The sequence below is a fragment of the Nyctereutes procyonoides genome, unplaced genomic scaffold (assembly GCF_905146905.1).
Source record: "Nyctereutes procyonoides isolate TBG_1078 unplaced genomic scaffold, NYPRO_anot_genome, whole genome shotgun sequence".
Classification (NCBI taxonomy): Eukaryota; Metazoa; Chordata; class Mammalia; order Carnivora; family Canidae; genus Nyctereutes; species Nyctereutes procyonoides.
The window spans coordinates 786,391-805,651 of NW_026575131.1; the positions used below are offsets into that span (position 1 = coordinate 786,391).

General features: G+C 43.2%; 1 protein-coding gene across 1 annotated transcript in view; it reads right to left on the reverse strand.

Moving 5' to 3' along the window:
* Window positions 1–591: 591 nt before the first annotated feature.
* TXNRD3 (thioredoxin reductase 3) overlaps window positions 592–19,261 on the reverse strand; it is a 49,853-nt gene continuing 31,183 nt past the window's right edge. Inside the window, exons 14-17 of the mRNA XM_055343224.1 lie at window positions 14,874–14,981; window positions 3,987–4,082; window positions 1,721–1,855; window positions 592–1,345 (exon numbers count right to left, since the gene is read on the reverse strand). Coding sequence (XP_055199199.1) covers window positions 1,283–1,345; window positions 1,721–1,855; window positions 3,987–4,082; window positions 14,874–14,981 — 402 coding nt within the window. The 3' untranslated portion in view covers window positions 592–1,282. The remainder of the gene's footprint in view (window positions 1,346–1,720; window positions 1,856–3,986; window positions 4,083–14,873; window positions 14,982–19,261) is intronic.

Below are 19,261 nucleotides of genomic sequence, written 5' to 3' on the forward strand. Positions count from 1 at the left end.
GACAATGTAACCCCGCCTTGTGCCCGCCAAAACTGCGCGCTAATTCCGACCAGAGTGATAGGCCAGCTCAAATGGTCACTATAGGGTGAATCGTGATTCAACTGGCCACCTGCGTGTGGACCGACATGACTGTGCAACTTTCTGCGTATGTTACAATCCCACTGGCCCCCATAAAGCTGCTTCGCCTCTTAGTCTCGGGGTCCAAATCCCTACTCCGCTGTGTCGGGTACACTTGGACCCAAGTTCGAGCTTGTAAATAAACCCTCGTGTGTTTGCATCGGTGTCGGCTCCTTGGTGGTTTCTCGGATTCGCAATCTTGGGCACAACACCTACAACAGTAGGTTAGTGGCTAACATCCTGTTCCAGAGAGCACTAGGCTGCCTTCCTTGCACTGGGCAGCTCTATGGTATGCTCCTTAAGAAAACTGATCTTTCAAAAGGCGCTTGGGTGGGCCCCCATTTCGAGGGCCTGATGGATGCTGACAGGTGTGCAGATTCAAACGGACTCTCCTATCACCTGGTCGCTTACTGAACTTTACTGATACGGACTGAATCATTTTCAACAGTTTTAAGTTAGTTAGATGTCACATAATTCAGTATTGAAAACTTTTTAATATTGCTCTGAAGATCAAGGTGGAGAAGGAATTCAAGCATGTATCTGACAGGAGGTACTAAAAGAGAGAGAGGCCTGGGGCTGTTGCCACTGCGAATCAGGGCAGGGAGGGGCGCGAGGCGGGCCGGCTGACTAGCTGGGCCCCGCGGGCCGCTTTTCCCACCTGTGCGCCAGGCTTCGCGGCCAGCTCCCAAGGGCACTGCCGGGACACACTTTGGGGACACACCAAGCCCGGGCCCCCACTCCGGAGGGCCCCACTGGGTGGCCAGTTTTCATCACTGAGCAGCCACTTTTGGAGAAATAATGAAGGAAGAGGATAAAAACACTAGCAACCAGAATAGTTAACTTGGCTGACCGCGCGCCCGCAAGGTCCTTCAGGGGCAGCTGGCCTGGCCTGGAGGACATCGGCCTCAGCTCACCTCACAGCGGTTCCGAGCTAAGGCGTCAAGGAGGCAGCCTGCCTGCCTCTCCAGCCAGCCGAGCCCGCGGGGCACATGCCCACTGCTGTCCTGCCTCCTCGTCTTCCTCATCTCTGTGCTGGGACAAAAGTCCAGCACTGGTCCCCATGCAGGAGAGCAGGTGCAGGAGCACCGACTCACTTTACCCGGGGGCCCTCTTGTCCCTGAGAGCAGGAAATGACAAGGAAACCCAGACAGCAGTAGTGCTAGCCTCAGCAGCCCTTCTGAGTGATGTCTAGTCCCGATGACTTTGTGATCTCCAGAGTCGTAAACACCTGTTCGAAAGGAAGAAAACCACACAAATTTAGATTTAGCCATCAATACTTAAGCCTTTGCTTTAAGAAAACACATTTTGAATATTATACCTAGGTTAACCTTCAAACTATACGAAGCAGTTACTCATAGAAAATCTTCCTGACGATGTGCTTTAGGATAGCTTTTTTTTTTAAAAAAATATTTATCTATTCATGAGAGACAAGGAGAGAGGCAGAGACACAGGCAGAGGGAGAAGCAGGCTCCCTGCGGGGAGCCCGATGTGGGACTCAATCCCAGGACCCCGGGATCATGCCCTAAGCTGAAGGCAGACGCTCAGCTGCTAGTTTTTCAAAGAACACCAACTGACATCAATAAAAACAAAGCTATCCCCGTACCTCACCACAGGTGGGATGAATTCCAATGGTATCATCAAGTAGCTGCTTTGTGAGCCCACATTTCATTGCGGCAGCAAACCCTTGGGTAACCTCACCGGCATTGGGTCCGAGGACATGGAATCCTATCACCCGATACTTGAATATGCAAACATAAGAAAGAGAAGCCCCGTGGGTTAATGATCTGAACAGGAATCTATTTATTGCAAGTTCACAGTTAACATTTACAGCAGCTACTACAGAAAAAGAACTCTAATGCTGAACAGAGCAGAGAACATTATCACAAAGCCAAACCACTGTAAGAATCTGTTAAATGAGCCAGTAAATGCATATCCAGAGTTAATTTGCACTCAAATTTACTAGAACAAGCAATTTACCCACCGCATGAAGGAGTTCATTAGTATGATGTAAATTTCCAAATTATGCTGAGATCTTACTAAACAACAACATAACAAATCTGAATTAAAGTCCAAGGCTGGAATAAGTCTACGGCATCAGGGTCGGGAACTGCCGTGGCTCCTGGCCCAGGAAGCAAGCTGCCTGGGCTCCTAAGGTAAGTAGGCAGCGATCAGGTGTAGCCAGAGGGGGCTTTTACTGGGGAGCGACCAGGCGCAGGGGAGGAGCTGACCCACCAAGACAGGGGTGGGGGTTGGGGAGCCTAGATCCAGAGTGTATTTCCAGAGTAACACTGCGTTTTAGGCTGTCCAGGTTTTTTTCATCAGGCTCTAGTCTTCAATCTGATGTTCAACAGTGAAAGTGCTCAACAGATGGAAGCCAGGGCTGAGCCTGTGCCACCTGATTCTGGAGGGAAAACAAAGCAAGCCCAACCTCGGGCACATCTACAGGTGGGCACTCGCGGAGGGCTCTGGGAGCAGCGTGTCTCAGAGGGCTGGCCGTCACAGGAGGCGACAGGAGCCTCGGGTGAAGAGCAGGAGTTCCGGGCCAGAGGAAGGCTCCTGAACCGGAATCTCTGAGATGGGTACTGTGGAGCAAAGTGGGGAAGGGGGACGGCCCAGGGAAACAAAGGACCTCTGATGAAAATATGCACTTCTAAGCAGGTGTGCAAGGGCTGTGGAGGGTGAGTTTGGGGAGTGGCAAGGGACAGAGCAGGTGTCCCAAGAGGAGTGGGCAGTCCTTGAAATAACGCCTCAGGCCCAAGGGTCCACACCCCTGTTGAGAGGATAGAAACATCCTGGCTCTACCAATCAGCCTAATGCTGCTCACAGCAGGGGGCAGCAGTGCAGGGAGACCATCTCCATGGGCTCCCTGCGGAAGAGCCACCTGCAGCTGGCACAACGGTAAGCTTGGATGGCTTCCGTTGTTCGCAGTCAGAACGAGCACCATGCAGCCAGGGCCCCCGGCAGAGAGCACGGCTGGGAACGTGACACAGCCCTGCAGCGTTTCCGGGGCGTCTGACCAATATCCCCTCCACTGCCTGGCATAGCTGTGCTAGAACCAAGGAACTATGTTCTAGGGCTCTGGGTGCCTTCACCCCTCAGGCAATGAGGCACGTGCTAACTGGCCATGAGCCTGTGACACCTGTTTCCTGTTACACTTAAAATTCGGTGGATTCAGAAAGATGACCACCACTCTGTAAACTTTATACAAGTATCAGTTATGGCTGTTCATACTTACCTAATTTTACAGTTCATCTCCCAGGTTACGAATTCTTAAAAAGGGATGAACCAGGCCCTACTGCTTTCTACACCGTGTTCTTTCCAAAACAAGTCATAAATAAGCTATGCTTTCAACTACGATAATGAAGGCGCCTGTTATCAATTTCATGCTCACCTTAATAACGGGGAAGGCAGAGAGCCTCTGCCCACCAGCTCTCCACCCCACTGATTCTTCTTTAACGAAAGCCTTCATTAGGAACCAGTTAATTAACTGCTTTCACTTCATGCAAGCATCTCGTTCTAAAGGCTCTTCAACACACATTCGGTCAATTTTCAAAATGCACACACACACCCTACGTTTTACTAGTTGATGACCCAAACTTTCACAGATCATCTGGTTCTACACTGCCAGGTCAGATAGCTTGAGAGGAGACAACTTTCAATGATTTTTTTTTTTTTGAGAAGATATTAGTGAGCCTCAATTACAATCTGTTACTTGTTCAACTTCCACAAACACATGGACTGGGTAACAATTTGAAGGACGTCTGTTTTGCCCTGAAAGCCGTCTTTAAAGAGATGATTCAAACCCAAATACTGGATTAAAAGCAACAGTTTAAAATGACAGCTTTTTAAATTCTAATCTTATTACATACGTTGTCCAATTTATTGCAAATTATCTTTGCGTAACAAGTATTGTTGTCTCTGCCGGCCACTGTCCATTCAAGAGGCCAGAACAAAGTATGATACACCTGCAAGACAAGGAAATAGGCCAAGATTAATGTCTGTGAAAACCACTCCCTGAGGGCAGCCCAGGTGGCTCAGCGGTTTAGCATCGCCTTCAGTCCAGGACGTGATCCTGGAGACCCGGGATTGAGTCCCACGTCAGGCTCCCTACATTGAAGCCTGCTTCTCCCTCTGCCTGTGTCTCTGCCTCTCTCTCTCTCTCTCTCATGAATAAATAAATAAAATCTTAAAAAAAAAAGAAAACCACTCCCTGATACACTCTTTAATTATATAAAGATGATAATCTCTAGAGCAGTTTCATGATCTCGACTTTATGGGTCTACTGGAAGCATCTGGGCCACCGCTCCCAAAATACCACCTGCACAAGTGTGTTGACCTTTTTTATTGTTCTGCTGTTAGTCCAAGAAATCTCCTTATTAATTCAATTTTCAAACATTTCTAGAGTACTACTCTCCAGGGCAATGCAGTAGGCCCTATGTCACTGGAGAAGGTGCACAAAGACCTAGATTTGGCTTCAATGAATTTACAACCTGCCTACAAGGTTCGTAATCACACCAAATCTAAGAGAAGCAGAAGAAATAAAATAGTCCCGGCCATTCAAGGATATTAAGAGCAATGGGATCCCTGGGTGGCGCAGCAGTTTGGCGCCTGCCTTTGGCCCAGGGCGCGATCCTGGAGACCCGGGATCGAATCCCACATCGGGCTCCCGGTGCATGGAGCCTGCTTCTCCCTCTGCCTGTGTCTCTGCTTCTCTCTCTCTCATTCTATGTGACTATCATAAATAAATAAAAATTAAAAAAAAAAAAAGAACACTACCTCTGCTACTTGAGAGCCCTCACTCCAGCTCTCTGAGTGCATCCTCTAAGGTGCCTCGATCTGGCCTGGTCAGCGAGGAATGAACATGGACAAAGTGCAACACACGCTCCACTCATGGGGGTTACATTTCCTCAGCCTGTTCCTCCTAAATGCTCCACACAGAAGGCAAGGGATTAATGTCTGCTGCCAGGATAAGAAATGAATTCCAAACTAAAATCCACAGTGGAAGGATTTAAATACTGATTCTTTGTTCTTTAATAGGATTATGTATTTTATATTTTGAATTATGTCTTTATTGTTTTATAAAAATACAAGGTTATAAGAATTATGCAGTGCAGAAAGAAAGTAAAAACAAAACAAAAAACTACCATCCAGAAATAAACATTTTACATGTTAGGGAAGCATCAATTGTTGGTGCATAGGTAATAAAAATGAAATTTTATTTATTTAGATTTTATTTATTTATTTGACAGAGAGAGTGCATGCACAAGAGCACAAGCAGGGGCAGAGGGAGAAGCAGACTCCTGCTGAGCAGGGAGCCTGATGTGGGGCTCAATCTCAGGACCCTGCGATCATGACCTGAGCAAAAGGCAGGCCTTAACTGACGGAGCCACCCAGGCACCCTGGAATTTTTATTTAAAAGATAAGAGAGAACACGATTATTTGTAATTAAAATCATTAGATTTAACTTGTATTTAATGGAAGAGAAAGTCTTACACATATTTTAATACAAAATTTCAATCTCTGTGGCTGTTAGGAATGGAAGATAAAGGTTTCTTTACCTCAAGATAGTATTTCCTAAAAGACAAGTTAAGAAAAGAAATGGTGAAAATTCAGGTTTCAAACAAGATTTCCCAAATCGCAAGCCTGTTTCTGACTTGCTCTATGCCACCCAGCTATACAGAATATGAAGTACTCTTAGAACTCAATAAAAAAGACAACACAATCTTTAAAACGGCAAAGGAGCTAAATAGATATTTGTCCCAAAAAAGGTGTACAACTAGCCTGTAAAGCCAGGAAAAGACACCCAATATCATTAGTCACCAGGGAAATGTAAACGGAAACCAAAAAGAGATGTAGCAGTTTCCCAGAGCTGCTCCAACACATTGCCACAAACCTGGTGGCTTAAAGCAAAAGTTTATAATCTTGCAGTTCTGAAGGCCAGAAATCTGAAATCAAGGTGTCTGCACAGCCAGGCTCCTTCCAAAGGTTCTAAAAGGAGAATTCCTTGCCCTTTAGCTTCCAGTATCTCTGGGTGTTTCTTGGCTTGGGGTGAAAACTTCAATCTCTGCTTTTGTTTTCACATGGCCTTATCTTCTGTTATAAGGACACTTGTCCTCGGGTATAGGACCAGAAAATCCAGGACAATCTCATCTCAAGATTCTTAATTCTACCTGCAAAGAAAGACCCTTTTTCCAAATAAGGTCACATTCACTGGTTCCAGGGGCTAGGCTGTGGTCATATCTTTTTGGGAGTCACCCACTATAGATAGCTATCATCAAAAAAGACAGGCAATAACAAGTGTCGGTGAAAATGTGAAGACACCGGAACCCTCACACATTGTTGCTAAGAAGGTAAAATGTCTTCTGCCTTGAAGAACAGCCTGCCTGTTCCTCAAAAAGTTCAACACAGAATCTCCCTGTGACTCAGTAATTCTACTCTTAGGTATAGACTCAAGAAAATGGATAGCATTCTGTCCACACAAGAACTTGTACAGGGATGCATATGGCAGCTTCACTCTCGACAGCTCAGAAGTGGTAGTAGTCCACATGTCTGTCAACTGGTGAATGGAATAAAATGTGGTATTATCTATATAAGGGATTATTAATCAGCAAAAAAAGAAATGAATATTGTGGCACATGCCTCAACAAGGATGAATCTTGGAAACTAGCTTACGTGAGGAGAAAGAAGCCGGTCACAAAGGACCACGTACTAAATGATGCCACTTACAGGAAATGCCCACAATAAGCAGATCTAGAGAGGGGATAGAGGAAAACAAGTAGCAACTGCTAACAGGTGCCAGGTTTCTTTCTGGGATGATGAAAATGTTCTCAAAGTGATTGTGGTACTGGTCATACAACTCTGAGAAGATACTAAAATCCACTAAACTGCACACTGTAAGTGGTTATGGTTTATGTCTTATGCCTCAGTAAAGCTATTTTTTAATGAAACTATTCAGATCTGAGTCACATAGTAAACTATGGTTATTTTACTCTCATGAACTTTTAATTTTCTATAGAATTAAAGACTATCTTGTTTTGCCATAGACTTAATTTTTCCTGCACCCACCCCGATTTATCCCAAAGTCTTTCCAATTACTTAGGTCTTGCTTTCTTTTTTTCCCCCCTTTATTTCTTTTAACAATGTTTCAAGGTTTAACCATCTTGGTTACATTTATTAAATTTATTCCTAAGTATTCCTCATGCTGTTGTGATTGTTTTTAAATTTCCTTTTTGGAGCGCTCATTGCAAGTACATAGAAATACAACTGATTTTTGTGTGTTTTCATGCCCTGCAACTTTGCTAAATTCATTTAGTTCTATTATGGGCTGAATTATGTCACACTCTCAAAATAAATTTGTACTTTGAAATCCTAACTCCTAATATTCCAGAATGTAACCATATTTGGATAGGGTCATTAAAGAGGTAATTAAAATGAAGTCATTAGGGTGTCCCTAACTCAATATGACTGTGTCCTTACAAGAAAAGAAAATTAGGACACAGACGCTCAGAGGGAAGGTGATGTGAACATATAGGGAAAAGACAGCCATCTACAAACCAAGGAGGGGGCTGAGATACCCTTTGGTCATGGCCCACAGAAAGAGCCACCTCTACTGACACCCCTGGTCTCAGATTTCTAGCCTCTAGAACTGAGAAAATAAAAGCCTGTCTTTCACATATATAGACACTTTTCCCAAGAAGACATCCAGATGGCTAACAGACATGTGAAAAGATGCTCAACATCACTCAGCATCAGGGAAATACAAATCAAAATCACAATGGATACCACCTCAAGACAGTTGAGAATGGTGAAAATTAACAAGACAGGAAACAACAGATATTGGCGAGGATGTGGAGAAAGGGGAACCCTCTTGCACTGTTGGTGGGAATGTGAACTGGTGCAGCCACTCTGGAAAACTGTGTGGAGGTTCTTCAAAGAGTTAACAATAGACCTGCCCTATGACCCAGCAATTGCACTGCTGGGGATTTATCTAAAGGATAAAAAAAAAATGCTGATTTAAAGTGGCACATGCACCCAAATATTTATAGCAGCAATGTCCAGAGTAGCCAAACTATGGAAAAAGCCATAGTTGATGGGAAAATGGAAAAAATGTCCATCAACCGACGAATGAATAAAGATGTGGTATATACATATAATGGACTATTACTCAGTGATCAGAAAGAATGAAACCCTACCATTTGCGATGACATGGATGGAACTAGAGAGTATTATGCTACAGAGAATAAGTCAGAGAAAGACAAATATCATATGATTTTACTTGTATGTGGAATTTAAGAAACAAAACAGACGAACATGGGGAAGGGAAGGAAAAATAAAGTAAGATGAAAACAGAGGAGGCAAACCATAGAAGACTTAAATATAGAGAACACCCTGAGGGTTGTTGGAGCAGGGATGGGCTAAGTGGGTAATGGGCACTAAGGAGGGCACTTGTTGGGTGAGCATATAGGTTTACATGCAACTGATGAATCATTAAATTCTACTCCTGAAAGCAATACTATATGTTAATTAACATGAATTTAAATCTTTAAAAACATCTTTCATTTATGGCCTTATTCATGTTAAGAAGGTTCCCTTTAAATTCCTAGTTTATTGTTGTTTTTTTTTTTTATCACGAGTGCTAAATTTTGTCAAATGCTTTTTTTGCATGGAGATGATCATGTGGTTTTTTCCCCCTTCATTCTATTATATGATATACTACATTGACTGATTTTCATATGTTGAGCCATTCTTGCATTCTGAGAATAAATACCATTTAGTTATTATATATAATCCTTTTTGGTTCCTTTTCACAATTTCTCTTTAATGATATTTTGTTCAGATACTGTTTTCCTGATTTCCTTTAGTTATTTGTCCACAATTTCCTTTAGCTCACTGAATACATTTTACATTGATTTAATAGTTGATTTAATGTCTTTGTCTAATAATTCCAAAGTCTGCGCTTCTTCTGGAATGATTTCTGTCAAATTCTTTTTTTCCCTGCAAATAGGTCATACTTTCCTTTTCCTTTGTATGCTGCTATGAGTTGAACTGTGTCTTCCCAAAATTCATATGTTGAAGTCCTAACCCACATATCTTAATATGTGACCTTATGTAGAAATAAGATCATTGTATATGCAATTAGTTAATATAAGGTCATTCTAGAGTAGGGTGGTTCTCATAACCCAATATGAATGTTGTCCTACAGAGAGAAAATTTTGGATACTTTGACACACTAACAGAGAATCCCACGTGAGGATAAAGTAAAATCTCCAAGCCATGGAATGACAAAGATTGCCAGCGAAACACCAAAAACTAGGAGAGAGGAATGGGACAGATTCTTCCTCACAGAAACCAAATGGAAACAACCCTGTCAACACCTTGATGTTGGACTTTTAGCCCCTAGAACTGTGAGACAGCAGAATGCTGCGGTCTAAGGCCCCACAAATTTGTGGCACTTTATTACGGTAGACCTAGCGGACCAATATATATGCTCTGTTGTTGTTTGTCTTGATTATTATAATATGGTAACCCTGGAAATGACATATTTCCTCCTCAGAGATTGCTATTTTTTTGTTTGTTGAGAGCTGGAGTCATCTGACTTTTCCAAGCTGTTTCTGCATACTGTGTATTCACTGTTGCGGTTTCTGTCCGCAACAGAAACCTGAGGTCACCCAGGGACCTGACAACGATGTCCTTAAATGTCTGACTTCCAAAATGGGGGGAGAAGAGAATATTCTCTCTTGAAGTCTCACCGCAGCAGGGAAGCCACTTCAGTTTATGGAGGCTGGTGCCAATTTCTCAGCAATCAGAAGCAGGGATCGGCAGTCAAAACACTGCCCCAATTTCTGGAGGACAAAGTCCTTGCTGCCCAGTCTGGCACCAGCAAGCTGCACCAGGAACAGAGACCACCAACCTGCCAACTGCACACCACAGTGCTGGGTCCGTGGGACATTGGCCATTACCGAAACATGGAAATCCACCATAGTCTTCCAGCCTCCTCCTCTAGCTCTCCTCTGGGCGCTGAAAATACTCAACTAGATTCCAGAGTTCTAGAAGAACTGCTTCAAACACTTCCTGCCAGCTCAGTTTGTTGTCTTAGTGAAGGGATAGATTCCTGGAGCTTCCTACTTCACCATTTTCCATAATATCACGCCTGTTCATCCATCTTTATTGTTGGGTAGTATTCCCATTCATGTATACATAGAAATGAAACTAAGTCTTCATTTCTCTGGGATAAATGCTCATCCAATGGGTTTTTAATTTCTGATACCATATTTTGCATTTCCAACAGGTATCTGTTGTTTCTCTGTTACTTCTGAAGGTACGTCCTATTTTCTGTTCACGAGTGTAAATACATTATTTCTTACACATGTACACAGTCTGTTTCTTTTGAGTCCTTCGATTGTCTGCTCATGTTAAATGTTGGGGATTTATTTGTTTGTTTATTTATTTTTAAATGTTGGGAATTTAAAAGATGTTTAATTTGGGGAGGGTGATGAAACTGTTCTTAATCTTGATTCTAATGATGGTTTTCACAAGTGTTTCAACTCATAAAACTACACACAATCTTCATCTTGTTATATGTAAATTATGCCTCAATGTTGTTTTTCCAAAGTTTGAAAGTTCATTTTCATAGCTTATTGAATTTGAGTTTCACTGTCCCATTATCTAATCTTGAAGTTTATTTGGGGACCCTTTATCAGTATCTTTAGGTGTTTTGGGGCTTGTCAGAGTCCGCTGAGAAATCAGACTCTAACCAACCTCTGGCCAGAGAAGGGTAAAGGGCCGGTTGCTAGAGTTCTGGGAACTCAGTGGAAGAAGGGTAAAGATTCAGTATATATTTGCTTAACTTGAGTATTGTGCTGAATCCCGCCTTCACTTGATAACACTGCTCCCTAGTCAAGAGGTCTTTGGTTTTAACCATCTCCAGAAAATAACCTTCTAAATATTTGCCAGTGTATGGAGAGTGTCAAGAGGTGACACTCTCACTGTTTCTTAAAGGATCTTTGCTTGATTGTCAGCTGGCCTCCTACCTCACCTCCAGATGTACATGGTGTTACCAATTTTTGAGCCTTTGTGGACTCTGATGTAAAGCCAAGTTGGTTTCTTGACTTTTCCCTTACCAGTTTATAATCTTTTTTTTTTTAATCCGTTGGGTTACTTATCACTCATCTATTTGGGTTTTTTTCCCCAAAATGTCATCACTATTTTGTCTCCTTTACTATCCCTCTATCCTTCAGAGATTATTTTTAAAGGCAGATCCCTTTCCCTCAGAAGTTTATTGACATCATTCTATTGTCTTTGGCACTGAATGTTATTATGAAAAAGCCTGGGGCCAGGCTGGTTCATTGCCCTTATGAATAACTAGCTTAACTAGAATGTGTCTGTGTCACTGGTTTCTTTTAGAAAATGGTAAGTTATTCTTTAATATTAGGTGTTTTCTTCTACTATATCTCAGAATACCACTTCTGTACCACTTGTTAGATTTTTCACTGCAGGGTATGAGTTATATTTATATTGGATCATCCTTGCCTACCCTTCCTCCTTCCCCTCCTTCTCCTCCTTCCTCTTCTCCTTCTTTTCCTCTTCCTCCTCTTCTCTTCTTTTTCATCCCCTTCCTTTTTTTTCTTCTTCCTCTTTTTTTTTCATCCCCTTTCTCCTCTTCCTTTTCTTCTTCCTCTTCCTCCTCCTCTTTTTTTTAGAGAGGGAAAGTGAGAAGGGGAGGGGCAGAGGAAGAAGGAGAGAGAGAGAAAATGTTAAGCTCCATGCTGAGCTTGATCTCATGACTCTAAGATGATGACCTGAGCAAAAATTAGGAGTCGGACATTTAACTGACTGGGCCACCCCAGAGCCCCTATCATCTTTCTCTCAACTTTTCTTATGTAACTAACTTTCTTCTCAGTCATCTTCTTCTTTTGATTCCAACGTATTTGGTAGTTCAGGGTAGTTCAGTGGTTTGATTCTCAAATGTGACCTTAACAATCTGTGCAGGTGTTACTCTCCTGCTCCCCACTTCCATGGAACATGTATTCACCAGGAAGAGAGCCTAGGATTGTTTACTCAGGAGAAATCCTGGTGTCTCTTTCTCATCTCAATCTCTTCTCCTAAGGGCAGTATCAGGCATGGAATCACTGCACCAGGGAAGAACACACGGTTTCTTTTTATCTGTCTCCTTTGGGTGACATTTCTCCAAGTGTTGGCAGGGCTGTTTAGCCTGGCCTTTTCCTTTGCTTTCCAACAAGCAAAGGAAACTACAAGTCCACAGACTGTGCCACAGGAAAGAACATGGGGAGTTTTTAGAACGAACATTAGACCAGTGTGACTGGACTACTATAAGCAGGACATACAGCAGCATGAATGGCTTGATTACACGATGCCTCTTCTCACAAACAGTGAGGAGTTCAGATCGTACTGAGCCCTGGGAAATCACTGAAAAGCTTTATGCTGGGAAGTGGCATAACTGGTGTGTATTTTTAAAAGTTCCTCTGGCTGATGTGTGATGACCAGATGGGAGTGGGCTAAGAGCAAATGCAAGGGAGATGAGGAGGAAGGCTACAGGCAAGAGATGATGGTGGACATGGGACGAGGAGGGCAGGGATGGAAATAAGTAGGTACACACATAACATACTCTGGGGGTAAAAGTGATAGCACTTCCTGGTAAGCTGACCATTGATGTTGACCAACAAGGAGGGATTAAGGATAGCTTTCAGTTGCACCAGCATGGAGAGAGGGTCTTACTGGGTACCCAAAATCTCATTAGATTCACAAAGGAATTCATATTAAAACAAGTTAAAACCTTGGTGCTAGATAGATACTCAACAATTTTGTATTAAGTCAGGCCAGCAATGAGCAGCAAATCAGCACAGCCCTACATTTCAGCCCCTTCAGGAACTACCTTTTTATTTTACTGTGCTGTGGCATTATGCTGCAGGACTGCACTTCAGGATCTAATAAGAAATAATTCTATAAAACCCATCATCATATTCACTAAGGGGATATTTTAAGGCCATTTTTCACCGTATCTCCATGCCCCTTTTGTAGAAACTTGGGAAATCTCTCTCAGTTCTCCCTCCTCCAGGTAGTAGGACACATGGAGGAAGATTTTTAGGTTAATTCTAAAGCAAATCTATGTGACTTTACGGCATGAATTCTGTGAACCACCAAATTCACCTCTCTTCTAACACCAATCATAATTTTTCCTACCCACATTTTCTTCCCACCTTGATTTCTTCACTTTGAAAAAATATTATATATGTATTTTTGAGAGGCTTCCTCAAATCTCTTTTTAATAGGAATTTTTAAAAATAACAATAAATCAAATTTCTGCTCCTGTTAAACACAATAAATATATTATAACAATATATAAGAAAAGGTTAGTTGATCTGCAGTGAGGCTTAGGAAGAAGACCCTAAAGTAATCCCACAAACCTAGGGGACTTTTTTCCTATAAAGATATTCCTATGTCTGGGGTATAGTTTTCTACAGGCTTCCTCTCATGTGCCCTGCCTTTCTATCTTAATTTCTCATTAATTTCAAAAGATTTAGAACTAAGTGTTAAATTCATAACTGTTACCATCAATTTTCCAAGACTCAAGTAAAAGTTCATCACTGCAGGAGAAAAAAAAATGGCTCATTATTACAAAGAATTAATTGTAAACCCTGATCAAGTCATGTCTTCTAAAACATTTCTCATCGAAAACAATCATCTAAAATAACATCATAAAGTTTTAATTATGAGTTTTCCCACTAATGGAATGTAATAAGAGCTTCAGTTAGTCATCAGGCCATTTAACTAGTACTATGATTTCAAGAAAATGCCAGTAATTGACGTGATGTCAAGGGAGAGGAATACAATCCTCTTGTGCTGAAAACATCAAGTACTAATAACCCTCCAACTCTTTTTATTTCTCTCTGTCCCTCCTATGTTGGAAGGGTATGCAGAAAAAGCCACTCAAACTACCCATCAAATTATAATGTAAGACAATACTTAACAATGTAATACGAGAAGAGATGGGACAGGGGTAAAGGAGAGGTGGAAATAAATGTGTGTAAAGGAAATCTTTTTGGGAATCTGACAGCCCACAGCCCGCAACAGGGTGACAACCTTGGGAAATGCCCACCCTCCCCACCCTGAGCCCCTTAACAATGCAGGCTCCCCAGGACCATGTTGATGTGACAGGAGCCTGGCTCTGGCCATGCTGAATGGAAGTGGGTGGATGGCTGATCCAGCTCGGACCAATCAGATATCCTCTTCCATAATTTAGAATTGAGACTGAGAGGTAGCAAGTCCTCCTAAGACCAGAATTATTAGATAAACTCGTTTGTAGAAAAAAGGGCCTATTTTGGCTGCTATGTGCATTCCAGAGGCAAAGTCTGTGTGCAGAAACAGAAGAATGAGCTGCACGCATACATGAACTGAGATGATCTTGCAGCTCCTGGTTCTCATCCTTTCCTAAAGCCTTGATATACTCCTGAATTCCAGAAAGTCTTATAAGCACCTTCTTATAAAAGCTTACTCAACTAGACATTTACCACTTGTAACTCAAAAGTCCTAGTGCATACATCATTTGTTCCCCTTTCCCCAACTGTATTATTATTATTAGCTAAAGAGATAGGGCTTAAATCACTTAATTTCTAATTTTCCTAAAATAGGAATAGGATTTCCTACAATCTAACCATTACAGTACCTTACAAAACAAAAAGTGTCTGCAAAGCCAGTTGATGAGAAATGAAAAAGTAAGCAGCAAAACACAATCTTACTTCGAGATTCTCCTTTTTATACATTTCAATAGCTTTCTCTTCAGATAATCCACAGCAGCCATATTCCAAAGGAGTAAACACTGTAGTTGGAACATTTACATAATCACACTGAAAGATAAACAAATTACATCTGCTTATTTTGTGACACTTTTCACAGCAAAACTCTACATTTAAGTATATTTATAAAAAGAAAGTAAGTCTGGTTCAGTGTGACTGATTCTTCCATTTTACTGCTTTAGGGAAATATGTAGTTACACTCAAAGTATGGGGTGAGCCCAACTCCAGGGCAGAGATCACACCCTGGGCAGTGAGTGGCCCACAGCAGGACCAGCTCTCCTAGAGCCCCAGCCTGACTTCCATTCTTTTTTTTTTTTTTTAAGATTTTATTTATTTATTCATGAGAGACACACACATAGAGAGAGGCAGAGACACAGGCAAAGGGAGAAACAGGCTCCTGTGGGGGGAGCCCAACGCGGGACTCAATCCTAGGTGCCCAGGATCACACCCCAGGCCGAAGGTGGCGCTAAACTGCTGAGCCACCCGGGCTGCCCCTGACTTCCATTCTAAAACTGAGCAGAGAGGCAGAGATGGTGCCCCTTTTTGCCTCAACAGACACTCTCTAAAATGTTTTCTTTCCATCTCCATGATTCCAGACCCTGCTCCCCTGGAGTACTTCTACTAGGTGACCAAGAACTATGCCATTTCATTGGAAGCCGAGACCACTCTTGGCCATTCACATAACTGTGTGCCACAGAGATGCGCGAAGAAGCAGTTTAACAGCGCTGGACCGGGTGTCTGCCCTGGACCACCAAGGGGAGATGACATGTGTAGAAGGGGGCTAACAGAGGGGCCAGGATCTCCTAAGTCCTGGGGTTCTGACAGAACTCCCACAAAGCCTGTATCAGGCTAAGGCAGAGCATGAGTGGACACGCCGGGAGGCTGAGGCCCTGACCCTATTTGTGGCTTCTGGCAGCTCTATGCACCTGCCCGTGGGAAAGTGAGTGTGAGCACAGGTGGCACCCTTGGCTGGAAGGGAGGGTCTTTGTGATGGCCTGGAGAACTGGAGCACACGGGGGCAAGCATCACTAAAACGGCAGCAGGCGGGAGCAGAGAAAGGGTGGAGGGGGCACCCAGAGAGGAGGGTCACCAGGCCTGCCCATCCACAGCCCCAGAAGGGCTGCCACTGCCCACATGTCCCCCAACCCTGCCACCAGGGTGTAGGTGATTACGTCAAGGGTGACCTCTAACCCACAGCTAATGCACAAGCTGGCCAGACATCTATGCAGAAAAAGGTGAACTACATCAATCAAATTCTCCCATTTATAGGAAAATGAGCTAGAAGCAGAGGAAAAATCCCCCAGTGGTAGCGGAACCAGAAGAAATGCACCTGTGGAGCTGTGGTCACGTCAGACTAACCGAAGAGCCCCCTGCAAACCGCTTTGTGTACCAGGGCCCAGGTCAGCCATACCCGACACAGTTCTAGCTCTAAAAGAAGGATGGCCCAGCCCTAGCTTGGCTCTTGTTCGAAGTCACTACGTGTTTCAACTCCCTAAATTGTAGGATCCTTGTAAGAAACCCTCTCAGTGGGATCCCTGGGTGGCGCCGTGGTTTAACGCCTGCCTTTGGCCCAGGGCGCGATCCTGGAGACCCGGGATCAAATCCCACGTCGGGCTCCCGGTGCATGGAGCCTGCTTCTCCTCTGCCTGTGTCTCTGCCTCTCTCTCTCTCTCTCTCGCACTGTGTGCCTATCATAAGTAAATTAAAAAAAAAAAGAAAGAAAGAAACCCTCTCAGTCTGCCTAGTGGGAGTTTCCATTTGTTGTTACCCCAAAGAAAAACAAAGCCAGGCACCACCAGGTATCCCTACATCAATGATGTGGATTATGTACAACATACATCAGCCTAGAATCTTGAACTTAGATGCTCTAATACCACGTCACATTTGCTAACCTGCAAATCGTAGGGAAGCCAAGCATTTTTCTTTTTTCCAACATGGCTAGAAAAAAAAAATCACATAACCATAGGGATCACCTTAGTATTTTCTGACTTCTGTTAGGCCCACAAATACTCATCAATCCTTTTACAGTTGACCCTTGAACAATGTGGGGGTTGGGGTGCTGACCCCCCATGCAGTCAAATATCCATATACAACTTTTGACCTGCCAAAAAAACCTTAATGGCCCACCACTGACGGAAACAGTTGATTTAACACATATTTTTAAGTTATACATATTGTATATTATATTCTCACAATAAAATAGAGAAAAGAAAATGTTACTAAGAAAATCATAAAGAAGAGAGAATACATTTATAACACTGTATCGTGTTTACTGAATCCACATGTAACTGGACCCACAGTTCAAACCCAAGATGTTCAAGGGTCAGCTGTACTGACCAGCAGCTGACCCTCTGACCCATGGCTTATTACAGAGGAAGCCTCATTCTCAACAGATGCCTCTGTCTTCCGTTCCCTATCAATTAAGAATAATCAATAGGAAATTCCTCAATGTTCCTTCCTTTCACCTAAAACATTTTCTCCACATCTTAAGCCATCTCCCCACCTGAAGTTGGCTTCATCTAGCCCTCCCCATAGCCTTCCTTCTAGTTCTATGCCTTTAAGATCTTTCTTCATACCCTAAACACACTGCTGCATCTTCAGATCTCTCTGCCTCACTGCCACCTTGATTCACTTCTTAAAGCATTAGGCAACTACTCTGCCTCCATGCACCCTGATGTGCTAACTGCATTGCCCTACTACTGTATGTTCAGCACCCTGGGCCCACCCTTTGATGCCGCCCACCCCCAGCAATGCCTCCATATATGTTCAAGGTCTTCCTTCATGACCTTACAAGGCACCTAGGGTAATAAAATAAGCAGAATGCAGCATCCTTTAAGAAGACTATGTACTTAAAACATGTCACCTGAACCTAATCATGCAAAACAATCAGAGAAACCCAGAATAGGAGACATTCTACAAGGAAAGTTGCCTGGACTCACCAAAAATCAAAGTCACACAAAAATAAAACAAGCAGGTAAATAAAGGCAGGGGACCCATTTCAGATTAAAAGAGACTTAAGGGGGGATCCCTGGGTGGCGCAGCGGTTTGGCGCCTGCCTTTGGCCCAGGGCGCGATCCTGGAGACCCGGGATCGAATCCCACGTCGGGCTCCCGGTGCCTGGAGCCTGCTTCTCCCTCTGCCTGTGTCTCTGCCTCTCTCTCTCTCTCTCTCTCATTCTGTGTGACTATCATAAATAAATAAAAATTAAAAAAAAAAAAAAAGAGACTTAAGGGCAGCCCCGGTGGCTCAGCGGTTTAGCGCTGCCTTCGGCCCAGAGTGTGGTCCTGGAGACCGGGGATCCAGTCCCACATCAGGCTCCCTGCTGGAATGGAGCCTGCTTCTCCCTCTGCCTATGTCTCTGCCTCTCTCTTTCTCTCTCTCTGTGTCTCTAATGAATAAATAAATTAAATCTTTAAAAAAAAAAGAGAGAGAGAGACTTAAGAGTCAGAAGAGCTAAATGTACCACGTGGATCAAACCCGTGCATGTGCACACACTTAACAGAAATCTGAGGAAATTGAATAGTATCACATTTTTATTGAATTTTTCAGATAGAACAATGAAACTGTGGTTATGGAAGAAGATCCTCATTCTCAGGAGATGCCTGCTGAAGTATATAGGGGCAAATGTCATTGATGCCTGCCACTTACCTCAAAAAGCTCTGGGAAAAGTAGTACATGCATGGTACACATACATACTCAGAAAAGGAGAGAGAGCCAAATGGCAAAACATTAATAACTGGAGAATGTGGTTGAAAGGGTAACATGGGTGATTATTTTTATTATTTTTCCTGTGGTTTGACATCTTTCTAAATAGAAAGATGGAAGAAATAAAGGTCTTCAATAGTTCCCACTGCCTGGAGAAGGCCATTCTAATTCTTTACTGTGGCATAAGAGATTTTTGATGGGCTGGCACCAAGTGAATTTTATAGTCTCATTCCCAGTTGAATCCTTTATCCCCAAGTATTATGCTTGCACACACCCCAAATGCTCTAAGTATTGTAGAAGGAACAATTCTTTGTAGACAAAACATTTGGCATTCCTCACCCCTACACGGGCCCTTCATCTGGCAAAACTTCCACATGTCCACAGTGCTCTCATGGAGTACAGCATGATGTCCCCAGTTGAGAACTCTAACAGACTGCTCACAGTCCTGGAGCGAACCAAGCCCCACTGAGCTCTGTGCTTGTGTCTGCATTATAGACTTACCAGAAAAGCCCTGTGCTCAGTTTTGATTACTCAACCTACAAAGCCAGTCTCACATCTTTGAAGACAATGAAAGGTGCAGGAGATGGCATCACCTTCACACCTGGCAGAGGTGAAACTGAGGCACA